This window comes from Diadema antillarum, unplaced genomic scaffold (assembly GCF_040938485.1).
Source record: "Diadema antillarum isolate AM-2024a unplaced genomic scaffold, OU_Dant_1.0 scf00000028, whole genome shotgun sequence".
Lineage (NCBI taxonomy): Eukaryota > Metazoa > Echinodermata > Echinoidea > Diadematoida > Diadematidae > Diadema > Diadema antillarum.
Genome location: NW_027270917.1, coordinates 7,010,871 through 7,026,758, shown reverse-complemented (window position 1 = coordinate 7,026,758; position 15,888 = coordinate 7,010,871). Strand labels below are relative to the sequence as shown.

At 38.9% G+C, this 15,888-nt stretch overlaps 1 protein-coding gene across 1 annotated transcript in view; it reads right to left on the bottom strand.

The window, feature by feature from the left end:
* The window catches only part of LOC139736338 (RILP-like protein 1), a 33,887-nt gene extending 24,271 nt beyond the window's left edge, over window positions 1-9,616 (bottom strand). The window contains exons 1-3 of the mRNA XM_071647097.1: window positions 9,130-9,616; window positions 6,818-6,953; window positions 5,978-6,096 (exon numbers count right to left, since the gene is read on the bottom strand). Of these exons, the coding sequence (XP_071503198.1) occupies window positions 5,978-6,096; window positions 6,818-6,953; window positions 9,130-9,429 (555 nt within the window). The 5' untranslated portion in view covers window positions 9,430-9,616. The remainder of the gene's footprint in view (window positions 1-5,977; window positions 6,097-6,817; window positions 6,954-9,129) is intronic.
* Window positions 9,617-15,888: the final 6,272 nt, after the last annotated feature.

Here is a 15,888-nt window from a genome sequence, read left to right as displayed (position 1 = left end):
GATTACACCAGACACTGTCTGGCATATTCCTAAACTAATCTGTCTGAATATTTCTCCTGTTCTTCTTTAAATATAATATTATACAATGAATATCACTGCAGAGACTTGCAAGGGTAATGAAGTGTGACCCACTAAAACCTTACCCCCCACCCCCCCCCCCAAAAAAAAGTCATACACACATTCTAGCTGAGAAACTGTAAAACGAGAGTAATGTGTCTGAAAACAAAGACGTCAGTCCATGATATCAGCACAAAAAATCTACAAACTTTGATATCATGCCTTCATGTGTTGTACTTTGTATCTCAAGTTCAAAGTCTGAGAATGTTTAAAAATCTAAATGTTTCCATTTGTATGGAGTGCATTGGATTTGGATTTTGAAATGACCTGCAAATATCTGTGTTGTGTCTGAACACCTAACCTCCTGTAGCGTACACATGAAAACTTCATAAAGCTGATATTCTGTAAAACTGGCCTGGTCTTGTGGTAAACTTTCCTACCACAGTGTGGTAGATTAATTGAAAATAGAGTGGGAAATAGTTAATATTCTTGGACAGCTTATTATCTGACAAATGAAATAATGACCAATCATAATTCAGATGTTCAACGAGACTAATTTTGTCATTTTGTGGAGATAAGTCAGAAATATTTATAGGTAAGCATAACGTGTACATTCCTGGAAGAGAATGAGAAAGTGAGAAAGACAGACAGACAGACAGACAGACAGACAGACAGACAGACAGACAGACAGACAGACAGACAGACAGACAGAGGGGAAGTGAATAGAACGCTCCACTTACGCAGACTGCCAAACATAGGTTCCACCGACACACAAATTTGCCTACGGGTAAAACCATTTGCCAACATTTCACTTGAAGAGGAAGTTACTGAGTGCTCTCAAACGCTGTTATCTTTTCTTTTTTTGTCTCCTGCCATTTTTTTTTTTTTTTTGGTCCTCGTTCCAGTGGTAGTTTCCAGGATGTACGTCAGTGTCCTACGTTGAGTGACAAAGCAAAAGGATCACTGACACGATGATGTGGTGATATGAAGCCGAACGGAAGACAATTTGGGAAGAGGGCATTTGATGACAATGCAAAACAATGTGATGAAATGACAGGGCCATGGCCACAAAGAATCGTCATTTACAGTACATTTGTACAATGAATTTTTGATGGTGTGTGTGTTTGTGTGTGTGCAGGTTGATTATAGTCAAGATATCAAATTTTGTTGTATTCATGACCAAATCCCGATGACCTCATACATGTAAGCCCAACCAGCCTGTACACCTGAAGTTACAGTAAACTTGTATCTGCTTGAAACAAATCTATTGTCATTTAATCCATTTATACACTTTGCACTGTTGCAAATGTTGTGAACATGGTTGTATAACCAATTTTTTGGCAAATTATAATCCTCATCATATCCATGCCATATGAATGAAATCACACACCTACATTGTAAGTCTCAAACCACACAAAAGGGACTGTACAGTATTGGTTGAGGTGAGGATTCAGCTTGTAACATTTTGAAAGATATTTAGAAACCACTCTGTGAAGTATTAAAGAGCATGTACAATTCTAAGGGGAATCAAAAGTTTATTTGATGAAAATAGTTTTGAAATGACTGAGATATCTCAACACAAAGTAAAACAAAGAGATCCTAATAAAAGTTGTTGCCTGCTAATATTAATAGAATCGCTTTTTTTGATAACTCCATTTCAAGACTAATTTTCATCAAATAAACATTGAATCTTTCTTGAAATTACATGCTCTTTCATATTTCATAAGAGGTTTCTCATTATTTCAAAAAAAATATGTTATAAACCTGACGTTAGATCTCAAGCAAAACTATACGATCCCTTTAAATAGTAATTTTTTTCTTGTCTTCGTGATCCTAAGCCTCAATCCCTGACACCAATCTTACATACCGTACATCCCTCAAGATCTGTTTGTGCCTTTTAAGCACAGTGGGAGTTCACCAGATGGTACGGTATTTCACCCCTTTATACATGGACCTTCGTCAACCTTGAGCCCTCACCCACTAACGAGCCCACAATGTGGGTCCAAAAGCCAACTGTACAGGTCTCATTGTAGACATGCAAGTCACTTTTATACAGTAATAATACTGTGAGACAAAGTTTAATGCATAAACTCAACATCTGCTTGGAGAGGTAGCATGGCTGGTTCATGGATCTATTCCATGGTTGGTTCCCCCATTCCTACACCGATTCATCCTCCTTGCAGAACCAGTGATGCTGATATCAGAAAAATGCAAACACAACGATGATGTCCAAATCAATACCGCTGTTAATCGTGACGTGATACTCGGCGCGGCGGCATTCTCTCGTTCAGAGAACGACCCACTTATATCTTATCAGTATTGTACATGTGTCGGCATTCTGGAACACTCCAATGCATGGTTATTTTTGTAAACTGATTACTCTGCTGTGTTAATGGCATTCTGTAAATGTCTGCAAGATTGAGGTCCACCACCAAACAAACTTTGATAGTTTGGGGTGATACAGTACAATATCAGTGGCAGATCCAGAGGGGGGCGCAAGAGGCGCACGCCCCCCTTTATTTATCGTTAAAAACAAAAGAAATAAAAAGAAAAAATGAAATGAAACCTGGAAGTGACACCAGAAATATTAGTTGCCCCCCCCCCCCCTGTACAGAATTCCTGGCTCTGCCCCTGCAATATCATACAAGAACATCGAAATGAAGCTTACTGTATACAAGTACAGTGTACTGAGGGAGCATCACCGGTGTATGACTGAAAATGAAGTTGTACGTCTAGAGCTGAAATGCACTAAGATGTGTTTTACAACTTTGGTGCTTCTACAATTGTAAAACTGTCACCAACAAAAGGCACACAAACTGAATGGATGTCAATTGTACGTCAAAATATAAATTTTGAGGGGGTTATCAATTAAATCTCAGCATACAGGAATATTGATCTACATTATGTAGTATAAGCCTTTGTCTCAAGGTTTAACCCTATTCCCACCGGGGGTGGGGTGGGGGGCAAAATGCCCCCCCCCCCCCCCGTTTCGCATGATTATTCGCGTGATTATTCCGCAATGCGTGATGCTCTCGCCGTGACATTTTATGACTTTTTTCTTTCAAGTGTCGTGCAACTTTTGAGACCAAATTTGTCGCTCCCGGGCATACCGTTTCGAAGCCACGCCCCTTTGAAAAAACTTCGTCGACCCAAAAATTGCTCAAAAACATGATTTTGTGTACAAATCCAATGTAAATTGTGTTTTTGCAATTAATTCATATAAAAAGAAATATTTCAACTTTTAATGGCTGATAATGATTTATTTTAGCCTGATTATGCTTTAAAAAGTTTCTGCGACAAGTTTTGACGAAAAAAACCCCACAAAAACAAAAGGTAAAAAAACAACGAAATAGATAAGAAATTTAATAAACAGTAAAATACATAAGAAATAATTATGAGGACGAATTTTTGCTTCAATATTATTGTTGAGGATATTAAAAGAATATGTTTACCAAAAATTAGAAGTCTCGGAGCTTTATTTTTTGATTTATAGGCAAAAAATTATTTTTGCATAAATTAGCATAAATCAATATAAAATACATACATTAAAATTTGAAAAATATAACTATACAGTCTTGTAGATTACATTGGCCTCTACCTTAGAGCGATCCACGACTGAGATCTGAAGGGGGGGGGGGGGGGGGGGCAAAAAGGCCCCCTCCTCGGTGGTTTCAAGTCCCTCAAAAAACCCGGTGGGCAGGGTTAATAATAAATATTAATAAACATACAGGGTAAAGTTTTTTCTTTTTTTTTCACAGACTAATGATAACATGGAAGTTTGATCACTCTTTCATTGTCTTACTTGCAGAAAAATAAACCAGGTGAGGAAAAGAATAACTTATTCCAGGGCTGCACACTAACCCATCTTTTTACCGGTCCGACTTGTCCCTGTCAAACCAGTATACGCTAAGTTTTTTCACATTTACTGGTCCCAACCAAAAATTGATTAGTCCTGTTCTTTTCTTTCAACCGCAATGCCATTTTTTTCTTTACCAGTCATGTCTGACCAGTAAATTTGGCAGTTCCTGGAAAGTTGCTGGCTTGACAGTGATTTTTATCGGTCTGGGACCGGCGGACCAGCGCCAGTGTTAAGCGTTGCCTATTCTTTATTATACAAACCATACATTGTGGACCTTTAAATTCAATCAAGTCACTCATGACATACAAAAGAAAATTTTCTCGATTATGAATACCACTGATATTGCAGGTTACAGGTTAACAGAGTATGCATTTTTGAATCTGCATCACTTAAGATTTATAAGGCACTTGGGACTACACTGAGGTAAAGACCCCCCCCCCCCCCAAAAAAAAAAAAAAAAAAAAAAAAAAAGAAGAAAAACCCCCCCAAAAAACAAAAAAAAAACAAAACCCCCCAAAACAAACAAACAAACAAACAAAAAAATGGACACTAATGTCACATACAATGTACAGTTGAATGTACAGTGCAGTACATTATAAAACACACATCAAACTCTGATATCAGGCAATACATCTTCTCCTACTTTGTTTCTTTAACCGACACACATTTCTTGGAATGGGCACTTCTGATAATGAGGACATGTCTACAAAATGATTGACAGCAACTATGCTTTCTTTCTTTTTTTTTAATGCAAAGTTGCAATACCAATAGCCCTGTACACATATATCTATATGAAAAATAAAACAGAGCCCCAAACCAGATTTTTTGATCCACTGTTTACATAGGTTACCAGAAAAGCACTTGAAGTTTGCACCCCTAAAAACTTTTTGTTGTTGTTGCAGTTAGTACTTAGCCCTACTCCTTGTAAAACCACAAGGGTCTTTTGATCCACTATTACCGCTACTAGAAATGCAGACAGTTGAAGTTTACACCCCTCTAAAGTTCCTGTTGCTGTAAGTACATGTAGTGCTATTGCCCTATTCCCTGTAAAACCAAAACGAAGACTCTTTTGATCCACTATTAATACCAGTACCAGAAATGCATGTTAAAGTATATGCATCCCTCAAAACTTGTTATTGTTGTATGTAGTAGTATTGCCCTGCTCCTTGTAGAAGGATATATGCAGTATCCTTGAAAGGTGCAGGACATTATACAGATGATGACTGGCGGGGGAGGGAACATACCGAATGTTCCACCCGAAGGGTTTGAAATGCTATTGAGGGAGGTTATAAGTCCCGAGACGAAGTCGAGGGACTTATAGCCTCCCGAAATAGCATTTCAAACCCTGAGGGGGGAACGTTTGGTACATGTTCCCGACAACAAAAGTCATCATCTGTTATATTATATGGGTTAGTCAAATACCAACGTCAACGTCAACCACCAAAGATCGTAGAGATCTGTAGGCTCCTACGAACTTTGCAGCCACGGCCACCATGTACCAGCAAAGCGTGCATGTGCAGCTAGCGCGCACTACGCACTACATATAACTCGCTCGCGCAGAGCCAAATTCACTGTGCGTGCGATCCTACGCGTAGGCATTCTGTCATTTGTTACGTGGAAATGTTTTCCCATGGGAGAACATTACCAAGAATGTTCGCCCATGGGAGAACATAACGAATGTACCTCCATCACGTGACTCTGTTTAACCAATCATTAACCAGTATTTGACTAACCCATTTAATATAGATGCTTGTAATAATATTTATGCTTGCAAGTGGTAGAGTCACATGACATGATCAAAAGCTGGAATTTTTCACTGGTAAAAGATGAGTGAGCATTTACACTGGCAAAAAAAGGGTGAAACATTTTTAACTGAACGGGCAAAAAAATGCTCTTTGGAAGTAGGTTGTTTTACCAAGAGTCAGGGTAACTAAGTGGCAAGTTCGGATGAGAGTCCCAAATGTGAGATAAAAATCCAGGTTGTTTTATTGCCAATTTGAAGATCCATCATGACTATAACTTGTACTGTACATCATGCTGTCCCTCTCACACTCCCCTTACCGCTTCAACGTCGAGATTCTTGGCCCGGAGTTCGCTGTCCTTTGCCCGAATCTCGTCCCGTTGCTTGTCCACCGTCTCTTTGAGCTTCATCAGCACTTTGAGAGCCTCCTGCTCATGAGCTGTTCACCCGATGATTAAAAAAAAATGAATCAAAATGAGCATGATTACCAACATCCCATGTTTTCTTTACTGTGTGCTGTAGTAGGTTACCCTCCATACATTCATATAGACGTGTATAAGCAACACTGTAGAGGGTTTCCTTAACTTTCAGACAAAAACTTCTCGTTCATTGAGAATCTTGTGAGAGCTCATTAATATCCCAGACAGACAAAAACCTAACAGAACAAAAACCAACAAGGCAATAGAAGGCTTATATTAACTGAGCGTTAATTGAGCATTTATTGTGTTTAGGTTTTTCTGATTATATAATGACACAATAAAATTGGCAAAAATTAGTTTATTCTTAAAGGCATGAAACAAAAACAGCAAAAGCTTATCAAACCATGAAACAAGTTAAAGTTCTCATAACACAGTTGTCAAACATCAAAATCTAATATACTGTTCGATATTTCATATAAAGTTAGCAAATGAGGCAGTGGTGCCATAACATTGGTACTCTCCCACTGGTTGCACCATCTTTAACCCGTTGAGGACTGACTGATTTTGCTACAACACGCATCTCCCATAGACACCTGCCCGAGTATACTTGGGACTCATCCTCAACAGGTAAAGAAACTTTTGCTAACGATGTCTCCTCAACCACAGTGTGCTTAGAACATGGAGCACAGTTCCTCTTTACGGGACAATCACAGAATAATTGGATAAGTCCTGGACACCCACCTTTTTCTTGTGAAACCTCCCCTTCTTTGATGTTGAGCTGCTGTTTGAGCGCCAAGTTCTCCTTGCGAGCCTTCGCCAGCAGTCCCTTCCACTCCTCCAAGTTTTCGAAGTGTTCATCTTCCAGATTCTGCAGTTCCTGTGGAGTAAGGATAAACTTTATGGTGTTTGACTTTTATCTGTGTTACTGTATCATGCTAAAACTTACGGGGTAGTGTTGATTATGTTGAATTTCACGAATAGGCTCTCAATTGCAGTTTGACTGTTAAGTAATCAAAACATTGAGACAAATAGAAACAAAACTTTGCCCTGTAACCACCAGCTAATGCCAGCACACTAGCATTGCAAATTTAGAGAATACTGGTATCATGTACTTTTTTTCTCATTTCAAGCAATGTTTTAACAAATAAGTTTGTTGAGACCTCACACTCTCTTCTGAAAGTTTGTGCAATCATGCTTTTTTTTTTCTTCTTTTTGCAGTCATATCGATAATGAGAAGACAACAAAAGCGAGATATTAACAACTCATTAAAAAGTTGAATGTACCAACAGTGGTGATAAATGTACACGTTGTATGTGAAAATGTCAGCATTTACAGAATCCATAGCGAAAAGATTTTACTCTCTTGGTGCATTCCTTCTGATTATACATAGTTGCTAAATCTTACATTGCTACCAGGTACTCAATCTGTATTAATCTACTTAATTACAAAACAAAACAGCAAAATATGTAATTGCAATACCTACATTGTATCTCTATTTCTTCAGAGAAAAAAAAATCCTTTCTTCATATGTACTGAAATTACCGGTAATTTAACAAGCTTAGAAAAGGGCAAAATGACAATAATTCTGCTTTCAGCCTTCACAGAGGAAGACATTAATTTAATAGTTTCCAGTGCATGAGAATTAATATTTCTAAATTTGAATTTCAAAATCGGACAAAATGGCTCACACAGCTCTGGGAAGAGGAACATGAGAAAGTCAAACGGAGCTGTGTATATTCAGTTTGACAATGTTTCCTTGTTGTAAATTCACATATAATTCGTACAATGTAACTCTAGACAAAACCTACAGCTTAGTTTGGGAATGCTAATAATACAGGGCATTACTGGATGTTATATTACAAAAAATTATAGACTAATGGAATGTCGTGACACTGTTGAAAAAAAAAATGTTTTGAAAGTCCTTAGACAATGAACAAAATTCAGATTGTGTTTATTCTCAGGATGATCCATAAACGGATGAAATAGTTTTGGTGGAAATGGGTCTTCAAGTTTCCAACTTTTTCATGAGATAATGAGAAATCTAAATGAAATATGAAAGTGCATCAATTCTGAGAGAAATTCAAGTTTGTTTGATGAAAATTGGTTTTGAAATGGCTGAGATATATTTACAGGTATTCAAAAAAACAAAGAGATCCTAATAAAATGTGGGACCCACCTTTCATTAGGGCCACTTTGTTTTACTTTCTTTTTATACCACAGTCATTTCAATACTGAAATGAAAGACAGAAATGTTTTCCAAAAAATGTGAAATTTCAAAATGTCATATCTTTCTTATATCTTACCCAATATTTGTCATTTTTGCATCATTTTGTAGGGAATATTTTTCTCATTCTTTCGAAGTTTATTACTTTTTTTATTTATTTATTTTTTTTTTTGGAGGGGGGGGAGGTGGATTTTTTTTTCTTTGGAACAATTCCACTGGATATTCTCATGTAATTGGTGTCTTACTTGGCAGCTTTTTTTCTCTCATATTACCAATTAAGGAAAATAATTGCTGCTGTCATACATGCTGCAAGATATAATATTAATTAAGTAAACTGACCAAAGAAATGTGGAAGAAGTTTCATTAACATCACACTTAAAAATGAGAGCAATATGGTATGACACTATATGTACGGTACTAAAATCATACTTCTACAATAATAGTACAAGGTGTAGGCCCTGCTAAAAACTTAATCAAACAACCAAGTATGAATTGTATTAATATATGAATTTAAACTATCAAATTCTACATTAGAAACAGATGCACAAATTTGTTCTGTCTGTCATAATGTCAAACTTGTTGTATACCGTATAAATGTTCTTGATTGAAGCACACACTTGATACTAATACCACCGTGAAGCATTATGACGCCATAAAAAAACTATATATATATATATTATTGCGCAATAACTTATTGGAAGGGACAGGAGGGACAGTTTCCTATTCGATACAATCAATGACGGCACTGGACAATCACGTGACTGTGCATGTCAAGCATCTAAGCTAGCTTACAGTCGGATGCCATGGCATAGTTGTGTACGATACTCACTAATTTCAAATGCAGATTTTGGTCGTTCTTTCTCGAAATTTCAGTCTTGTGAGCCAGCAGGTCCTCGCTCAGGTACGCAACTTTCTGCTCGAGATCAGCCTTGGCATTGACGAGGTATTCCAGATGTTCCAGAATCGAAATAATCTTTAGAGTTACACTGCTGGCGCTTTCCTCCCCGTACACTTCCATTAGCCGCTGACACTCCTTCCCAGCGTCTGCGGCGAGCTCGTACACCTGCAGGGCGGTGATTTCCACCGGCACCGGAGCGGTGTTGTTGTTATCCAAAATCTCCTCCGTCATGCTGGTAGTTTTAGCCGAACGTTCACCAATCGAGAGTAATTCCCATGATATCAGACGTCAAGAGCAAGAATTACGCGCTTTTTGAGACACTTCATCGGTCAAGTTGCCATTTTGAACATTATTCAAGAAAGTTTAACTCACTTCAAAATTAGTTGAATCTCTCACCCAAACTATGTCGTGCCTCGCAGAGAACTTATGGCGCAATTGCTCAGCGAGACATATCACAGTGCAATAGCATTGCGGGATGCAGGACATATCGTACACGATACCACTGGGTAGTGGTAGGCACTGGCCGTAGCTCCACGATAGAAGGTCGTAGGGGTGTGTGTGTGTGAGTGTGCACACAGTTCTTTATGTGTGTTTACATACGTGTGCAGTGAGGCGTTCAACACACACGCTCCGCTCCACCCCTCCAACAAAACTGCTTGACCTTTAAGGGCTTTTTACACTTGCGTTTCTTAACCCCGGACTTTCTCTGACCCAGGACTATCGTTAGTCCCGTACCAATTTTTTCAGCTTTTTACACTCGCCAATTAGTCCCGTACTATCTCTTGTCCGGGGCTAAGGAGAAAACTGACCTTTTTACACTCATATTTCTTAGCCCCGGACTTTCCAAACCACATGAATATTCATAATTACGCTGTGTACTGTACACGTACACGCACGCACCGGCAGCACTTGATTGCCTCGTTTCTGATTGGTCAGTGAGGGTCGGACTTCGTCTCCGTCGCTTAGCCCAGGATTATTTTTTCGTTCTGTTTACACTCACTTGCTTGGCACCGCAATTGCGGTGCTAACCCCTGCTATTTTGCAGGGCCAGATAGTACCGTACTATCGGTGGGGCTAGCCCACTTTGGCAAAAACGAGTGTAAACAGAAAGTGGGCTAAGGATAGTCCCGTACCAACGGTGGGGCTAAGGCCCCCCCCCCCCCCCCCCCTTAGCCCCACCGTTGGTCCGGGGCTAAGCAAAAATTTACAAGTGTAAAAAGCCCTTTAGAAATCAATACTAGGGGCCTATATACACGTAGATATTGAGGAAGACGACTTTCATATTGGTTCAAGTCAGATTTGTGAGCCAAACAAACAAATCGAGAGGAATCTATCATTTTCAATTTTTCTCGGAAGGGAGAGGAAATGAGTAAGAAAAGAGGAAGATTGAGGTACAATGTTTACAATGTAAAGCGGGACAGCCTTGACGACACTCTAAGATGCTCTGACTTTTCCTTCCTTTGATATTAATATAATTGTATCCATGTTTTGTTGAAGCTTACGTGATTCAAAGTTCCTTAAAATATTACGTACTCATGAGAGCGTTATGTATATTGCTTTGTATTACTTCATGTGGAAATAAAATCACTTGAATTGCATTGAGCATTGCTCCGAAATTGTGGAATAATCTTCCTCTGTAAAGGAACAAGGAAGGCAGGTAGAGTGAAGAAGTTTAAGACGAGGTCAAATAGAGAAATAAGAGCAATTAGAAACAGATAAAGGATAATAAAAAGAATTAGGAGGAGTGAAAACAGAACATCATTATCCTAGCACATACTCCAAAAGTTCCTTGAAAATTCTTGGAAGAAGAAGAGAATAATCTGGGGTTTGAATATATCAAAATACTTTTTGCATGAATGGAGCCAAAATATGTAAAGTGTGTGTGTGTGTGTGTGTGTGTGTGTGTGTGTGTGTGTGCATGTGTATGTGTGTTAGAGTGTATGTGCATTCATGAAGGTTGGAGAAAAAAATTCGAGAGAAAACAAAGTTTGAGAGAAAAAAGTTGGCGAGAGAGAAAAAAAAGATGTTTAGATACGACCATGACACCGAAATCAGACATCAGATTCTAATTGGCATGGTCATAAGTGCTCTCCCTGAATTTCCCCTAAACATATAAAGGTGGAGTATGGGGTGGGGAATGGGGTGGGATATGGGGTGGTGGTGTTGGTAGTGGGATATACAGGGTGGAAAGTAGCATTAATCCCAGCACCACAACTCCTTGTATACAGTCCTGACACCTCGTGTTTGTATTCTTCTTATCGGAGGTTTTCCATAACTCTTTAGAGTGTCTAACTGTCACTCAACATTCTATCTAAATTGTTTCACTGTCTAGTACTCTGCGTAATCATACACACACACACACACACACACACATGCACTATATATGAAGAGTTTGTTCGCAAAAACCGATAAGTCCATTTTTGAAGATTTTAAAGTACGGTCTCTGTCATAAAGTACAAAATAACACCTTTTAAATGATATATTGGTCACTACATAATAAGGTACATTTTTGAAATCTGTGGTCAAAAGAAGCAAACATTTTCTTATTATTCTCTTTATTTTTCTTGACCTTAAATCGCAAATATCTCCATTTGGCAAATATGGACTTATCGGTTTTTGCGAACAAACTCTTCATATATATATATATATATATATATATATATATATAATCATATATGAATACGAAGACTTTGGTCGCAAAGCGAGTTGACTACACTCCGGTTAATCGAGATATTTGTAGTTAAAACTAATAAAAACAAAAGAAGAAATAAAAATATGGAATGGTTCTTAAGACTTTAAGAATTATATTTCTCGATATGTATAAACATATATATATATTTTATATATGTATTGTGACGAACTCGCCTTCTCGTCGTGAAGTAAGAGAATGTATTTGACTGTTTGTACAAATGTCTCCGCGAGCCGTGTCAGGATGGCCGAGTAGGCGGGGTTCGTTTTGTTGCAGTTTACAACGATCCCTTTAAATTATTAAAACTACTAGTCTGTACACTACCATGTATTATGTTGTGTCAGAAGCAGCTCACTAACACAAGCGGCACACATACCAAGTTCAGCATCACTTAAAGTATGTCACTCCCAAGCGTCACTTGTAGAGGATGTTAAATTGGTACACTTATTTTGCTACCAAGTTTTGCTACCAAGTTCTGCTACCAACTCTTGCTACCAAGTTCTGCTACCAAGTTTTGTTACCAACTCAGTCACACGCTAACGTGGAACACCTTTCACAACCATATGGCAGCACAGGTATCGTTGATAGCACGGGGTAAAAGTGCTGTATCGCACCGTTACCAACTTCCTCAAGCGACGACTGGAACTGGACTGGATTGGGCACAGGGCATATGCGACAAGTCACATTACCACTATTCCCGAAATCCATCGGCGACGACTGGAACTTGGATTGGGCACGGACTATGCGACAAGTCACATTACCAATATACCCGAAATCCAACGGCGACGACTGGAGCTTGGATTGGGCACGGACTATGCGACAAGTCACATTACCATTATGCCCGAATTCCAATGACTTGCTAGTCGGTCTTCTCAGGAACATGAACCACCACCCTCCAAGCTGTCGTATTGTGGTAGAACACTCAAGAAGACACAGTGCAGACAGCAATTCAGGAACACATGTACAGTTTATTATACATAGAAACGAACATTAACAACACAGTGGAAATGTATCATACACGGGCTGCTTGTTGCGGCCTATGTCACACAACGGCCACTTTATATGCCTCCCCTCCTATCGCGGATAAAGGAGGCAATCCCGCACGGCCGTGAGCAACGCGGAAAATACCCGCTGTAGTCGTTCAAATTATTTACAATGTTGGCGTGGTTACAAAATTCGTACAATGATTATACGTTTTAACAATATCTCTTGTACATGGTTGCTATATTTCGGCATGTATCATCGGTCTAAACCGGAGTTGGTATTAAGATAATCCAAACTTGTCCATGATAAACAAGTAACCACATATTAGATAATACATGTTTAAACTCATAATGATGCATTACCACCTTGAAACGTTTGTCCAACGTTTCGATAGTGTGCCCATTTCTATACTACAGACACAATCGATTATGACAAATTATAATCGAACGGTTAAATCGAATTTCGTTACAGTATATATATATATATATATTGTAACGAAATTCGATTTAACCGTTCGATTATAATTTGTCATAATCGATTGTGTCTGTAGTATAGAAATGGGCACACTATCGAAACGTTGGACAAACGTTTCAAGGTGGTAATGCATCATTATGAGTTTAAACATGTATTATCTAATATGTGGTTACTTGTTTATCATGGACAAGTTTGGATTATCTTAATACCAACTCCGGTTTAGACCGATGATACATGCCGAAATATAGCAACCATGTACAAGAGATATTGTTAAAACGTATAATCATTGTACGAATTTTGTAACCACGCCAACATTGTAAATAATTTGAACGACTACAGCGGGTATTTTCCGCGTTGCTCACGGCCGTGCGGGATTGCCTCCTTTATCCGCGATAGGAGGGGAGGCATATAAAGTGGCCGTTGTGTGACATAGGCCGCAACAAGCAGCCCGTGTATGATACATTTCCACTGTGTTGTTAATGTTCGTTTCTATGTATAATAAACTGTACATGTGTTCCTGAATTGCTGTCTGCACTGTGTCTTCTTGAGTGTTCTACCACAATACGACAGCTTGGAGGGTGGTGGTTCATGTTCCTGAGAAGACCGACTAGCAAGTCATTGGAATTCGGGCATAATGGTAATGTGACTTGTCGCATAGTCCGTGCCCAATCCAAGCTCCAGTCGTCGCCGTTGGATTTCGGGTATATTGGTAATGTGACTTGTCGCATAGTCCGTGCCCAATCCAAGTTCCAGTCGTCGCCGATGGATTTCGGGAATAGTGGTAATGTGACTTGTCGCATATGCCCTGTGCCCAATCCAGTCCAGTTCCAGTCGTCGCTTGAGGAAGTTGGTAACGGTGCGATACAGCACTTTTACCCCGTGCTATCAACGATACCTGTGCTGCCATATGGTTGTGAAAGGTGTTCCACGTTAGCGTGTGACTGAGTTGGTAACAAAACTTGGTAGCAGAACTTGGTAGCAAGAGTTGGTAGCAGAACTTGGTAGCAAAACTTGGTAGCAAAATAAGTGTACCAATTTAACATCCTCTACAAGTGACGCTTGGGAGTGACATACTTTAAGTGATGCTGAACTTGGTATGTGTGCCGCTTGTGTTAGTGAGCTGCTTCTGACACAACATAATACATGGTAGTGTACAGACTAGTAGTTTTAATAATTTAAAGGGATCGTTGTAAACTGCAACAAAACGAACCCCGCCTACTCGGCCATCCTGACACGGCTCGCGGAGACATTTGTACAAACAGTCAAATACATTCTCTTACTTCACGACGAGAAGGCGAGTTCGTCACAATATATACATATACATCACACACAGGGTGAATGAGACTGATGCAAAGGCTATATGCTTATGTCATTGCAAAAGAAAAAGACAACCAAAACAACATTTTATTGCCCATTCGCTGTATTATACGCTCGCCTTGATTAACTACATACATTTTTCATTATTTTTACATATCCAAAGCATAATTATTCAAATAGAGCTGAATACTTTATTGAAGCGATCAATAGCTGTTGAATTGTCGCACTGTGAAACTAATCACACTGGATATGTTCGGGCAGTCTGCAGTGTATCTTTATGGTTAATAGGCGAAGGAGTGGAAAGGGAAGGAATGATCCAATAAACAAGTGGAATAAATATTTCTTTTTGAAGTTTCATTTAGAAATGTTGAAAGTCTGAGAAAGCTCAATGTCATCATCATGTCACCATTCATCTCATTAGATAAAGTGTCTATGCTCAGCATAAAACTATCATGAGTCATCAAATTTTGAAGGATTATACGGATATCATATTATGCTTTGCCTCATATTTTATCAATATTGTGCTTTTGCATAAAAACGCTCCCGAAATAATTTTGCTCTCCTCGAGTCCACACTCATATGCAAAATCTAATGAGAGGCATTTATAGCTATGAAAATTGGAGTTTATTGTAAAGGAAACGTAATTTGTAGAGTAAAAGCAAGATTTCTTGAAATAGTATAAAAGGGAAGAGGGTGAAGAAATCATATCTGCTTGACCTGATTATGAATTTGTATAACATTGTTGCCCATTTGGATTTTAAGACCCACTTCAAAGGGCACGGTTCCATGCAAGTTGTCAGCCTCGACAAGTTGTTAGTCTCTGACAATAATATTTCAGTAGAATCTTTGGTTTTGATTGGCTGAGAAGCTCTGGTCACTGACTGCTACTATGGTAAATGTCAGAGAATGACAACTTGTCATTGCTGACAACTTTATGATGTTTATGATGAAACATATAAGCGCCTCCACTTTACGGAATTCCTGGATCCGCCCCTGAGAACCAATGTTCCCGTTGGGCAATGATTGGCAGAAATGAGATCTGAACGGGAGAATGCGCAGCATCATGGGGCATTTCATGAAGCGTTTTGTCTGACAAATTTGTCGGACAAATTTGCTCTCAGCCAATCAGATGCAAGGATTTTGGTAGCTTAAAACAGTTTGTCGGAGAAAACATCTGACAAAATGCAATCATGAAATGCCCCAGACGTCACAATGCACCATCTCGC